Raw genomic sequence first — 15,077 nt, 5'->3', positions numbered from 1 at the left:
CTGCCTGTAGGTAACAAACTCCAACACACGTACCAAACACACAAGACAGAAGGGGGGGGGATTATACCTGCACCCAACATTCCCCCACTTCCAGGTCTTTCAAGGACATCATCTGCCACTTTTTACTTTCAACATCCTAGGCAAAATCCTTCTACTTGGTCTGCCAATTCCCTGGATTGAACAAGAATTTGCACTGAAGAATTCTCGCCTCATTCCTCATCCTCCATGCAGCTATTCCTCCCAACTTTTCACTTCAAACTACCTGTCATCCTATCATCCTCCATTGTAAAATCCGTTTCAAGATATGCGTTCTCTGCTGCCCCTCAGCTAAGGAACCTTTTCAGATACCCTAAAACAGGAGTACACATCCTTCCCTGCTGAGGAACCCTACCTTGGACCCAAGCAACCTCACCAACTTTCGCCACATTTCCCACCGACTTTTCATAAGAAAGATTTTTGGGAAAGCAGTTTCCGCCAAATATTTGCAGCAGAGCAACAAAAATAATCTTATGTAGGACTACCAATCTCACGTCAGACCATGATGCAGCATGAACATTGCTACTTTGTAAGTAGTTGATATGCCTTCTTCACCAATGATAAAAATGGCTCATGCCTCCTGATCCTGCTTGAGCTTGCTGCAGCCTTTGACACTTTCCACCGCCAGTCACTGAGTCACATCTTGCAAACTCATATGGGTTCCTCTGACTCTTGTCTTACCGAGGCTTACATCTTATCCCACCAACTCGCAAAAGATAGTACAGACAGGATGTGCATGATCCTCCTCCTGTCAAGTAGTACTTTAAGGATCCACTCTCAGCTGCAGTTTCCCTGTGCCCAAGATTGCAGTGAGCCACGGTCCAGGAGGAGGTGAGAAGGCAGACTAGTGCTGTCTCTGTCCTGAAATTTTAAAAAGGATTTTCCCTACCTGTGATTGCATCAGATACACCTGTTTTGCTTGTGGTTGTTACAGTTTAAATATGTAATTTTTTTACCTGTCTATGATTGTATCATTTGTCACCTGTTTTGTTTAGAAATTCGTCTTTTTTACTTGCCCTTGACTGTTTTATTTTACCTGTTTAATTGTGGGATTTGCAGTCCAAAATATGTTTTGGTTTTTTCACAAGACCCGTGACTAGCTGTTTTTCCCTCCTAATTTCTCCCTTGCTCTGTGCTCAACCCTGTGTATTAAGCAATCCAACCCCAGGTCCCATTTTGTGTTAGCAAGTGAGTGGAACTCGATTTCCCTCCCTTTCCCCCTTAGCAACAGAGATATTATACATCAGAGAGTGAACAGAGGGTGCACTGAGACAGCAGTAATCTGCTGTTAGCTGTTTAAGCTGTGTTTTTTAGGGATGGTACACTCATTGTTTGGCTAGGAGAGTGAGTAAAGTTTTGTACAAATGTTATTGTTAGAGGGCAAAGTTTGTTAGGTGCTTACCTGCAGGACTTCAAAGTGTGGCTTGAGCCTGTCTGTCTCCTAGGAGATTCTGAATTGAGGAGCAGCTTCCAACTCCATGGCCAGCCTAACGTCGCAGGGACCTTATATAGTCGGCTATTGGATGCTACCTGTGTGCACTGATTGGTGTTTGCATCTGGTGTTTCTATTGGATTAGGGTTGGTGTTCTCATTGGTTGGGTATTTGAGGGTACTGATTGGTTTTTGGGTCAGTGTTTTTAATTGATGTGGGGCTTAGGACTAGTGAACGGATTGGTGGATAGGTTTAGGGGTTTGGATTGGTTCCTGGGGCTGGGCTTTCGATTGAACATAGGGTTTAGGGTTTCCTGTATGATTGGCTGTTGGGAATAGGGTTGGGACTAGGGCTGGGGTTAGGCTTTCTATTGGACTTAGGATTTAGGGTTTCCTGTATGATTGGCTGCTGAGACTAGGGCTTGGGTTAGAATTTCTATTGGATGTAGGGTTTAGGGTTTTGTGTCTGATTGGCTGCTGGGATTAGGGTTGCGTTGAGGGCAGAGACTAGGGCTGGGGCTGTTTTCTTTTTTATTGGACGTAGGGTTTGGGGTTTCATGACTGATTGGCTTCTGGGACTAGGGATGTGATTGGCTGTAAGAGGGTGGTGTACTACTGGTTGTAGGGCTTTGGGCTAGAATTGTGACTGGTTAGATTTCCCATTGGCTGAAGGGGTCACCTTATTACTAGGGCTATTTAACCTTAGGGCTTAGGGTATCTCAGCCCGGGCGTCTAGGACAAGGGCAGTTGCTTGTTTGAGCCTGTTCAAGACTGGTCGGGCCTAGGACCAGTAATACACCAACACCCACCCTACACTACCCACATTCACAACCAGATTAACACACTCACACCAAAAGTACTCCACTCATTTACTACCAACTAACCCTATGCACAATTCAACAACTCAGCATCCACCTCTAAACCACATCTATACACCCTTCCATCCCAGCTACCGTACATTTCCACCATCACCCACATTTCCACCATCACCTACAAACAGTACACAACTCTATCCTATACCACTAACCAATCCACTCATCACTAACACAACCCAAATCCACACCATATTTAACTATATCCCATCCATACACATACTCCCCGCTCTAATTACTCCTAATAGATCCCTTTTTGTCACTAACAAACCTGTACTCAGCCTTCCATCATTTCTCCACCCAACGCCCTCCTCTTCTTTCTACCACAATAACACAACCACACAACCCTTACTCTCTGCACTTCACCACACATGTTACCTATTGAAGCAAACAAGTCTGAGTCAAACACTCTTAACTCTACTTCATCTCTTCTTACACACAACATACACTCTACTCACAAACACATCACCGCCCCCTTTACCTTACAGCTTCCACTCACAAACAGTACTATACAAACACATCCATCTAATAAAACAAATACGTCAGCACCTCTTTTCACTACTCCTCAAAAACAAAACATATCACGCACACCAGCACAACAAAATATCTCAAGTGCAACACCTCATAATACTTACCATCACAATATACAAACATACACCCACCTTTCAAACTACACAAATGAACAAACTCCAATGCCAAGCTTTCTCTCTTCCACCACACCTAATACACATACAGCAGCACAGCAACTCTCTTCAAACCGCCTCTCATCTATTGGACAATTTAGAACCTTACTACTTGACCCACATTCTACACCACCACCCCTAACTCATACACCTTTCGCCCTAAAAACACGTAAATAATATAAGCAACATGCCACACCTCACAACTTTGCTTCTCCATGTGTACTGCACAATAAGGTTACACCACAAAAACAACACAGCACACCAACTCACTCTCAAACACCATCTCCACCACCTACACAAGCAGACCCATCAAAATGCCTTCTTAGCCTGCTGGGTGAGGAACATGATACAGAACAGCTACACTATTGCTATCCTCATACAGCTAATACCAGCACTAAGGACACACCTGCTACAAGCCCACAAAATACTGCTCATTCTTCTACAAAACAAAGTCACACTAACGCCAAACCACATTCTCTAAACTGTCTACTGATAAATATAATAATCACTCTCTAAAAACAAACATTACATCTACCACCTTCTCACTAACGCAAAACCAGTCATACTATTCATAACTGAATCATGGTTGGGAGATGATATGGCTCCAGTCCTACAAGAAGCCGCTCCTCTAGGCTATCAAACAATCACACAAAATCGTATAAGAAAAAAAGGAGGTGGCCTAGCTGTTGTGTTCAGGCAACCATTACATATCACTAAAGTTGACGACTTCTCCATAAAACGTTGTGAGGCTCTTTTCACCAGATGCAATCCTACACCATCTTCCTCCTGTAACTTCCTCCTGTAACTTCCTACTCCTTTACCCCCACCTAGCAATGCAACATTCCCAGACATGCTTCTAGACAGTTTCAAACCTGATAACACTACACTCCAACCTTTGCCTTCTGGGTGACCTCAACATTTGGTTTGACAAACCCAATATTCCCCATCCAAAAACAATCATCAGACCTCCATCAGGTTGTCCACAAACCCACACAAAACGCTGGACACATCCTAGATGTAATTTTTGCAAATAGAGAACTAGTTACCTTCCAAACTATAACTCCGGCCACATGGTCAGACCACCATTTGATTGCTTTCCAACATAAAACAACACTATGCGATGCACCTAAAACCCCCTTACATGCATCCACCTAGCGACCGTGGAACAAACTCAATTTGGAACACTTATAAACACAACATCCAGTATAGATCTAGAAAAAATAAATTCTGTTCAAAAACTATGTGAGTGGCTACATGAAGCTTTTGATATCCTGATGCCACTAAAAACCACACAACAGAACAAAAGAAAATAAGCACCTTGGAGAAATACAGAGTTATAAGACATAAAACAACAAATTAGAAAGCTGCAACGTGCCTGGCTCAAAACAAATGCCGATCAAGACAAACTTTGCCTTCAAAAAATGAATAGATTATACACGTTATCTATCAAAAAAGAGAAGAAAAGATACTATTTGGTCACAATTCAAAATGCTAAATGTGCAAATAAAGAATTCTATAAATTACTCAATGAATTTCGTAAACCAAATTGCCTAAAAAGAGCTCATCCCGTAACTCAAGATTTCACAGACAAACTGGCAAATCATTACACGGCCAAAGCAGACATGCTGGAATCAGACTTGAAACAAAGGCAAAGCACCAGCGCTGACCTTTTTACAAAACAACAATAAAAGAATACCCAGCCTCTCCATTTCTTCAAACCCATTTCACATGATGAATTTATGGACATGGTCAAAGCAAGCAGGCCTGCCGGCAGCCCTTCTGACCACTGTCCACCGCAAACCTTCAAGACAATTCTTCTAACAACCTCTGCTGCCACTCCAGTAAGTAGAATCATCAATAAGTCCTTAACTACCGGAATATTTCCAGAAAAACTCAAAAAGTCATACATATGCTCATTACTAAAGAAAACAAACTTGGACTCGCTGAACCCTGACAACTAAAGACCGATTACAAATTGACTTTTCTTGGGCAAACTGATAGAAAGAGCAGCATTCACCCAGATGTCACAATTCAATTTAAAAAAGAAATTCTCCTAAAAAACACTTTATTTTTAAGGTATGTTTTTAATTAAGATACAGAAGCTAATAATCATTGGCAGAGCCAATAGGTATTTTCCATGCAAGAGCCATTGGATTTGCCAATGTGTTTTAGTCATGTTGTAGACCAGCGTGAATGCTGTTCAACATGGCTAAAAGTTAATTGTGTAGAGGAGAATGGCATAGACTAGAGTGGCGTAAAGTTGAGTGGCATAGTGTCATGAAGTGGCGTAGAGAGGGGTGCAATGGAGTAGAATGGAGTGGCATAGGGTGGCACAGAATGGCGTAGTGACGTAAGATGGAGGGCAGTAGAGTAGTCTAGTGTGGAGTGGCGTAGAGGACTGCTGAGTGGGGTGTCATAGAGTGGAATGGAGTAGAGTGTCATAGTGTGGAGCAAAATAAAGTGGAGTCTCGTAGAGTGGAGTGGCATAGAGTGGAGAAGAGTGTCTTAGAATGGTGTGGCATATAATGAAATAGAGCGTCATAGAGTGAAGTGGTGTAGAGTGGAGTAGAATGTTCTGGAGTGGTGTAGTGTGTCGTGGAGTGGCATAGAACGGAGTGGCATAGTGTAAAGAGTCGTAAAGTAGAGGGCGTGGTAGTGCTCTGCCATTACAGACAACAAGTTTTCAATTGAAATTATCATAAAATGTGCACATACATTTTTACTGATAAAACTATTCAGCATCCAAACAATAATGTGATAATGGCATCACCTAGTGCGGTGGTTCCCAAACTGTGCGCCGCGGCACCCCGGTGCGCCGTAATGAGGAGCCAGGGGCGCCGCGACCACAATGTAGAAAAGTGACGCGAGCTGAAGCCAAAAGATGTCCCACCTGCAAAAACTGGGGACATGGTCTGTTCCTGGAGGCGCACTGTCGCGATACGTGCGTACGTACGTATACGCGTCGTACGTGCGTTCACAGGTGTCGGAGGTAGTCTCCATTACTGGCATACGCATGCCATACGCAGCTCTGGCGTTAGAGGGGAGTTACTGCTGCCGTCTTCTGCCACCCGCCGCTTTCTACCGCCGGCCGTCTTCTGCCGTTCCCACATAATAAGGTAAGTGAAGTCACCGACGAGGTGAATTGTGTCTATATTCGTTCTAAATTAGTTTTGCACGAATCTCATGAAATGTTTGCCTGGATCCTGTGTTCCGTATGCTGAATCTGCAATTATTAGGCTCATGTGAACTGCTATGTCTGTATTTTCACTCTCCTTGGACCAAAAATACACATTTACCAAATATATTCAGTGACTGGAGATAGAATAGTTACCCTGTTCTTGAGTAGTTGGAAGTGTTTCTATGCCCCGACATTTTGAGTAAACGATATGACAAGTTCACTAGGCCTCCTGGAAATTAAATTGGACGGCTGTGGGAAAGAGAAGTCATCAGTCAAGCTGAGAGACAGCTAACTTCATCAAATGCTGACTCTTCGAGGGGGCGCCGTGTTTGGAAGGATTTTATGATTTAAAAATCACCCGGTGCTGCATTGCTGGCCTCCGGCAATTTTCATACAACAAAAAAAATATCGAGGAAACTCCAGTGATTAATGTTCTTTGTAGAGAGAGGAGTTTTTTCTAGAGGAAGTTTTAACTCATTTATGGTAGCACTGAGTGTTAATGTGCCTGCTGCAAAGAATGTGTACCATGCACATCACACAGTGAAGCTAGTTTAAATAGGTCAGTGCCTTTGTCAGATCTTTTGGTTAAAAGCAGTGTAGATGTTAAAATCCTAACATGGGACAGTGAGCTAATAACTGTCATTCAAGAGCTGCATGCAAACAGTCAATGTATGGATTAGAGCACTATGATGTTTTCCTCCATCTTTCATTATTTAATGTTTCAAAAGGGTTCATTTCAGTAAAAAAAAATCCTAATTATTAAATGTTACCCCCAACCCTGAGGTTATAGTTTAAATTCTGAGTCTGTGCCTCTCCAGACTAAGCACTCTTAAACTATACTGTCTACCAGTATGGATGACATGTGACTTACCTTGTAGTCCTCTGGCTTATGAAACATTTCCTATACACTAATTTACACACATATGAATGATTGTCTCTGTGTAATGTGTGTGTGATAAGTGCCCTGATACCTTACGCTGGTATAGGTGGCACTATATAACTGATTAAATATATCTGAGAGAGAGTGGTCATGGAGACTTGAGGGGGGCACTGCTAAAGGGTGGTAGTGATGGAATCTGTGGGGGGCGCCCATGAGGCGCACCAACAAACATTGTCGCACTGGGCACCACCAGTTCTAAAGCCGGACTACCCAGGAATCCTGCGCTGTTTTATCATTTATACCCGCGTACTGATTTATACATTTCTGAGCCTGCAAAATGGTTCTGCGGAGGAGAATACGGACAAGTCAGCCTTCCAAAGCCGCATTTATTCCTCCTGGCACAGTAAGCAGCCTTTCTAAATTATTTTCCACCCATCCATGACATTTGTGTCTTAAAAGAAAAGCGCATCAATGCCTCAGGTTTTCATCCCCAAAGAGGCCAAATGTGTTTCTATTTGATTTCACGCTGGTTTAAACCTTGCTTATATGAACTAAGTCAGAGCTGCTCATGTTTTCTATTGTTGGTTCCAACCGCTGGGCTAAATTGCAGCAAACTTACAATTTGCCATTTTATTTGACCTTAGACTTCATTAGAAAACTGAATGCTCTTTCTGTCTGTGCGGGGTACCAATAAGAATAATAAGTCCTAATGGTCACCATCATCATGGGCTACTATTGCAAACTAACAGAAATAATAGATCCATCATTAGGCAGAGAATAACTTTAGTTCTACTTATACTTGTCTTATCTGGATGTTTTGTACTTCAGGCTTATTATTCCATGGAGTCTGTGGATGAGACCTGGAAGAAACCTGGAAATACTTCAGCAAAGGAAAAGAAACGACGACCAGGGACTTTACAGACAGAAAGACGAGAGGAACTGATTCCCATCTTTGTGATTGACAATGAAGAGATTTCTAATGCCAAGTTCAAGTTTGTCTGAGCAAAGTGAAGTTGCAGGTTCTTCTGACAAAAAAGAGGACGGGAAACGAAAGGCCAAGTACAGAAAGTACGATGACAGGTATTTGGATTATGGTTTCACGTGTGTTCAGGTTAATAACGAGGACCGTCCTCAATGTGAAATCTGTTTAAAAGCTTTGGCTCTGGAATCCATGCTTCCAAGTAAACTTAAGCGACATCTTGATAGTCTTCACCCAAATGTGGTCGGAAAGCCAAGGGATTTTTTTGTAAGAAAAGTTGCAGAAGCCAAACTACAAAAGTCCACTTTCTCAAAACAAACCAAAACTAATAGTAACGCCCTCCTGTCTTCATATAAAGTGGCCTATCTAGTTGCACAGAGTAAAAAACCCTACACAATTGCAGAAGAGCTGATTTTGCCTGCTGCTGTTCAGATGGTAACAACCATGATCGGCGAAGATGCGGGTAAACAGCTGCTGAAAGTGCCTCTTTCTAATAATACTATCAGCCGGAGGATAAATGATATGGCTGAAGATATTAACGATCAGCTCATCTGTAATCTAAGAGGCAAAGACTTTGCACTCCAGTTGGATGAGGCAACAGACAACCACAAAGACACCCATCTTATTTGCTATGTCAGGTTTCTATACGAAAAACAAATTGTTGAGGATTTGTTGTTCTGTAAAGAAATCAAAGGTGGAACCACAGGTCAAGACTTGTATGCGGTTGTGGGTGATTTCATGCAACAGAATCAAATTGACTGGGAGAGATGTGTTGGAGTTTGTACAGATGGGGGCCGTTCAATGGCAGGATGCTTCCAAGGACTTCAAGCTCGCATACGATCTAAAGCTCCTAATGCTGTTTGGACACACTGCATAATTCACAGAGAAGCACTGGCAGCAGGAAACCTCAGTGAAGAACTGCATGGTATTCTGAAAATTGTCATCAAAGTGGTAAATTATATTAAAACAAGACCATTGAAAGCAAGATTTTTTGCTAAACTGTGTGAGGACATGGGTGCGGAACACTCATGTGTCTTGTTCTACAGCAGTTCTCGGTGGCTGTCTCTAGGTAACTCCCTGCTTAGGGTGTATGAACTGAGGAATGAAATCTACTCATATCTACATGATGATGAACATTGTTTTGCTGACAAGTTTATTGATGCAGACTTTCTAATACAAATGGTTTTTCTTTCTGATCTATTTGAAAAACTGAATGCACTGAACAAGTCCTTGCAAGGCAATAATACTAACATCTTGCAACTGTCAGACAAAGTTTCAGGCTTTAAGAAGAAAGTGATCCTTTGGAAAAGCAGTGTAAGCAAAGGTGACTATAAATGTTTTCCTTCATTGGACCAGTTCCTGCAGGAGAATGAGATGGCGTTAAAGGAGGAACTGAGGACAGTTTTTGTTCTGTATTTGTCTCAACTGCGTTTTTACCTTGATAAATATTTTCCAGAGGATGAAGTGGAGCCAATAAAATGGGTGAGAGACCCCTTCAACGCTGAGATACCTCAGCATTTCAACAATGAGGAAGCAGAACAGCTTATTGATGTTTCAAGTGACTCAACATTGAAAGTAAGGTTCCAATCTCAGTCACTGCTTGAGTTCTGGTGCCAAGCTGGAGATGAATATCCAATGATAAGCAAGAGAGCCCTGCATGTTTTGATCCCTTTTGCTACTTCGTACCTTTGTGAAGCTGGGTTTTCAGCAGTTGCAGTGATAAAGTCTAAATATAGGGCAAAAATTAACCTTGAAAAAGAAATGCGTGTTGCGATCTCAAAAATAACTCCAAGATTTCAGGAGTTATGTAAGGAAAAACAAGCACATCCATCCCACTAGGATTTGTAAGGTACATTTCGGACTCTGTTTTACCTGTTCATTGAAAAGATATTTTATTATATAGAAATTTGTGAACTATTGTTGTGTGGTTAAAAAAAGTTGCATGGAAACATATTTGGCTATTAATCTTGTATCGTTTCACACTTAACAAAGTTTTATTAAACAGCTGTTATCTTCGTATTTTGTTACAAATATGATTATACTACCTTCATTGCATCCCAATTAATTTAAGGAAGACAACAGGAAGTACTCCCGAGGTCGGGCTTACATCCCCTCCCACCCGCCCACCCGTAAAAAAATGTTGGGGAGCCACGGCCAACTGCCAATTAGGTCAAGGGAGCCACGGGTCAAAAAAGTTTGGGAACCACTGACCTAGTGCATTGATTTGTTTTTATCATATTCAAATATTTGTTTCCACCGCACTTCTAAATTACAAATCAAAAATTGCTTCATTGGCGCTTTCCTAATTCTGAAATATTTGCACACATTTACAGATGTTTACATTTTGTTGTGTGCTAGAAAAAATGTACATTGTTCAGCCTTCCTCCAGCACACCGTCAGTACCCAGCATGCTCATCACATAAATCCTAGCACTTTGAAGTCAGTAAAAGAACAGGAAACACCAAGCTCCCTTGGAAAACAGAGTTTGACATTTGACCCCTGCCTTTGAATATACAGCAAATGTGACTAGATAAGAACAAAATGTAAAGGCCTGTTTACAGAAAACAAGCACCAGCCTAAAACAAATATAGCCAGCAAATAGAAAGCAAGCAAATGTGGGATATAGAACACAAAACCAATGGTAAAAAATTGACAGAATGTATTCCCAGGGAAACTTTCAGAATGGCAAGATGTATTTGCAAACCATTGGCTTCGGCCTAATAAATCGCTATGACGTGGTCAGCATTGGCTGCTTCATAGAGCTTTTTTTTCCCTGTACTTTCTGTCATGCTCCACAGTATTTGTCCTGCTGTAGAACATGGCTAAACAAAGCACTGACAAAGCCAATTGCTCTTGTGTATGCGAGAGCTATTGGCTTTGCAAATGCTTGTTTTCTAGTCTCATCCTCCTTGCGGCCACCGCAATAAAGAAAGCGAACATAATAAGATTCTCACTTCACGAGTGCATGAGCTAAACTAGGAGTCAAAGGCAGGTTTTTAAAGTTTTCCAACCTCTGTAGAAAGGTTAGATATGTATGTGTCTATGGGCCATATGTAGGTAGCCTAACATTTACCACTTCATAAATACCGAATTTTACCGATTCGGTATTTATGAAGTGGTAAATGATATGTAGGTAATCCATCGGTAATATTTACCGATTCGGAATGGGTCGGTAATTTAGAATCGGTATTTACCGATTCGGTAATGGTAACTGGCTTCCCATTGATTCCTATGGGCCAGGAGGTAATGGGGGGTGAGCACAATCAAGGGTGGCAGGCTGTCACAGTGACACCCTGTTGCACCCCTGATTCCTGCATGTTTGCACGTGTGGCACACATACATGCCCTAAGGACATGTATGTCTGCCACATTGCACACTTCAAAGTGCAAAAAAATGCTTTTTTACAGCTATTCGTCATTTCTATTTATGTGACTGACTTGCCAATGTTTAAGGAAAGAAGATTAAGGTCGTCCTACCCACACCTAATTGTGGCCGGCAGGTTAAACAAGTACCTCAGAAGCAAAAGCAATAACATGCATCTGCCTACATAAAATACAATTCTGTGACATATATCTATGTTACAAAGTGTGCATCAGGCACATTAACCCTCGATGCAATTTCTTGATGAGTTAAACCTGTTAGTAGACGGGAAGACCGCACACGGATTTCACCAGCGGGTGCATTAACCACCTGAACTCTTTATTATAACTCGGGTTTGCAAGGACCACAAACATCTCTACAGCAGGTGCCTTATCCGTAAGTTATTTTAAAATGCTCGCGCCCGATTAACTGAACCACAACAGATTTACTAATACATTTGTTGGCCATGTATGTATTTAGGGGAAGAGTTTAATACAGGAAAAAATGCTCAGGATGACGGTGCCTTGGAGAACTGCCACCCTTGTCCTGCAGGCCCCGTGTGGGAGCCACCCGCCGGCCTGAGCCACAATAACGTCGTGGGCAGCACAATAACGTGGGCAGCGAGTCTGTCCAACTTCGAGGGTCAACCGACAAACTGCCATTTCAGCAAGCCCTGCCTCTGCGCCTTCTGGCATGAACACGGGGCGGGCCGAGCCAGGACCACAGGCCGAGCCAGGCTCTTCCTGTCTAGGCGTGACTGTCACATCTGTTGCTCGGATACCGACACCTGCGGACTCACAGCCAATCAACACATCGGAATTCTGGGCTCTGCAATCGGATTGGCTGAGAAGTTACCAATCTCCAATCCTAGTGGACCTTGGCGTTCTTAGCCCCGCCCACCCCTTGACGGCTCTCAGAACACGTGCAGCAGGGGCTTCGGATGGCTATGACCCGGAAGTGCTGAGGTGGAACACATGAGATCGATTAAGAGAGCGACGGCGGACTAGGGGCTACGGGTGCCAGGTGGGTTCATGGACCGGAACGGTCCGTGTAAGTAGCGGGCGGGTGGGTATCGCGAACTCACCAGTTGTGGAAACCAGTCTTTCTGTAACCCTTCCCCATGAAGTCAAGCCGACAGCCTAGCTCCAAGTTGTAGTTCGTATTATTCTTCATCGCCTCGTCAGGGGTAGAAAGCGCTATATAAATACAATTTCAATTGTGAAACATGAGGAAAAGGCACATATCACTGCACATAATAGATTGGGCTATTGTATTGTTTTGTAAGTGCATTTATATAGTGCTTACTACCCATGAAGAGGTGTCAAAAGCACTTTTTCAGAGAGCAGCACGCTACTCTGGAACCTATAAAGGATTAGTGTTGAGTTAGTATAGTGAAATATGAAAGTAATTTCAAGGATAGCGGAGAAATAGAAGAAGGAAAAAGGTTTGGTAAGATAGAGGGGGACCAGCTCTGTATTCTGCACTGGAAGAAGAAGAGTGTGACTACATTCAGCAAGAGGATCCTAGCAGGGCTGGCGCCAGGCGGGCAACTAGAGCCAAATTTCGGGGGGGGGGGGGCTGAAAAAGATTTCGGGGGGGGGGGGGGGCTAAGTCTTCCAGCCATAGGCAGAGTGGCTGTAAGAAGGGGTGAAAACACAACAATAGCCTCATTAACGAGTAAATGGTCTTTTAAAGACCTGTGAAGTACTCGGGTTCGGCTGCAATTAGACGGACGCCAGCCCGCGAGGCTGTCTCAGCTAGGCTGACAAACATGACGGGGGGGGGGCTGAAGCCCGGTGAGCCCAATGGGTGTTGCGAACCTGCAACGCTAGGCGTGGGCTGCTCCCCGGGGCCCAGTGCCAGTGTCGCCCCCCCCCTGTTCAGGTGCTGCAACACTGTGAGGCACCTCTCTCCTAGCCTCTTATAACCCTAATTTTGGGTTATTCTTGCATCATGCATATCTGGCGCCTGCTATCATCCTGTAGTCACACTTGCGCCAAGGTTCTGCCATCGCCTGTAAACCCACAGGGTTGCTGCTCAGATCACTGGGTATGATCCACAGTCTGATTATAATCTCAGATGAGAGCTTTAGGCCTCTTGCACACACATAGAATGAATGTGTGGTTTGTTAAGGCAATGGTACAATTCTATCCCTGAAGAAGGCCCCAGATCCGTATGGACTCATTGTGAGGGCTGAAACATGTTGGCGCTCCCTTTAATCAACGTTAATTGAGCAATAAATCTCAACGGTAACCTTGTTTTTTCATGTTTTAACCATACCCCCAGTATTGTACAAATAAAGGATTAATCTTGGTATATACTGTGAGGTATTTTTATTCACCACTTTGCTGGATCCCTACACTATCCAGTTTCAAATGTATCTAAGATCTCCCATGGACTTTTCCGTGTTTGAGTCAGCCCTGGTGGTCCTACCCTGCTAGGGTGTGGATAGGCGCCGATGATTAAACATGTCAGGATAAGTGAAGACAATAGAGTTTTGGTCATGTTTTTCCTCCTTTTTTTTGGGCCAGTTGCTCGGATGTGAGTGAGTGAATAGTGGATGCCCAGTTCTTGAAGACCCTTCTTCTCACTTAAGAATGACGCCTTTTGGCGCTGAACTGGTGGTGTTAAGTTAGGGAACAGCATGATGGAGTGGTTGTCAATCTTCAGTAGCCAGTCAGTCTCGCTGGCCACAAAATAGCATTGCGGTCTCGGAAGTGGAGGAGTTTGGCGAACATGGGGTGTGGAGGTTCCCACGGGATCAGGGGCCTAGTAGGGACCAGGTGGCAAGAACAAATGTGAGATTGGATGACGGGTGTAAGGAGCAGAACCAGGTTTCCAAGTACCCCATTGGATCTCGGCACTCCAGACCTTCCGGAAGGCCTATGATGCGGACATTGCTCCTTCGGCATCCTCTGCCCTCTCTTCGAGTAACTTCAGCCGGCTTTGGAGGTCGGTGAGTGCACTTTGGACTGTTGCCACCGGAGGTTGTATTGCTGAGAGTTCCTTCTCACCCTCTGATACTCTGTTAGTGTTTTTGCAGTGGTCGCCCCTTAGAAAGCTCAATTCGGCCACCAGTAAGCCCATCTTAGATTCCGTGGAGATTCGGGAGCTTTCGATGGCAGCTAGAACTTTGTTAAGTTTGTCATCTGGAGGCGTCAAGCACCATGCGGAGTTGCCAGGAAGAGGAGTTTCTGGTATAATTGGGGCTGGTTCGATTGTTCCAGGTGTCGAGATTGGCGTGTTGAACCTCAAGCGTCCCATAGCTTTCGGAAGGGAAGTGCAATTGGTCAGAAATCGACTGGGGGAGCTGTAATGTCCAGGATGGATCAGGCGAGCAGAGTAGGTAGTGGACTGTGGGCACCTCTCGTGAGCCTGGGGAAAAGCACCATTGTTCTCAGCGACTGATGCTACTGGGTGCTCTGTGAGGTAGAGGTAGGCTGTCACCGAACAGTGGAACCCCCGGACAGTGGCAATTCCGATCGGTGGCCGACTGGATCACTGCAAGTGGCTCTCCAGGGGTGCTAGAAGAGTCATGCAGCAAGGGGCAAGGAGCACCGCGGTGGGGGGCAGGCACCAGTCTGTCAACGAGGCCTCCCCGCATCGATGATTTTAGATCAGGATGGTCAGAAGGGGCAGCCTCTGATCCCTCGTCTCT

General features: G+C 44.0%; 2 protein-coding genes across 3 annotated transcripts in view; both read left to right on the top strand.

The window, feature by feature from the left end:
* Nucleotides 1-8,044: 8,044 nt before the first annotated feature.
* LOC146797343 (protein FAM200B-like) lies at nucleotides 8,045-14,735 on the top strand. The gene is made up of 3 exons (XM_085627592.1): nucleotides 8,045-8,765; nucleotides 9,516-9,634; nucleotides 14,463-14,735. Exons 1-3 carry the CDS (start codon nucleotides 8,045-8,047, stop codon nucleotides 14,733-14,735), a joined length of 1,113 nt encoding a protein of 370 aa, XP_085483718.1.
* Nucleotides 12,335-15,077, top strand: part of WDR6 (WD repeat domain 6) — a 78,037-nt gene continuing 75,294 nt past the window's right edge. The window contains exon 1 of one of the 2 annotated variants that reach the window (XM_085624350.1): nucleotides 12,335-12,442. The gene's annotated coding sequence lies outside the window, so the exon portion shown is untranslated. The other variant, XM_085624349.1, reaches the window with a different exon arrangement.

Source organism: Triturus cristatus, chromosome 9 (assembly GCF_964204655.1).
Source record: "Triturus cristatus chromosome 9, aTriCri1.1, whole genome shotgun sequence".
Taxonomy (NCBI): Eukaryota; Metazoa; Chordata; class Amphibia; order Caudata; family Salamandridae; genus Triturus; species Triturus cristatus.
Note: the sequence above shows the minus strand (reverse complement) of the source record. Positions and strands in the feature narration are given on the sequence as shown.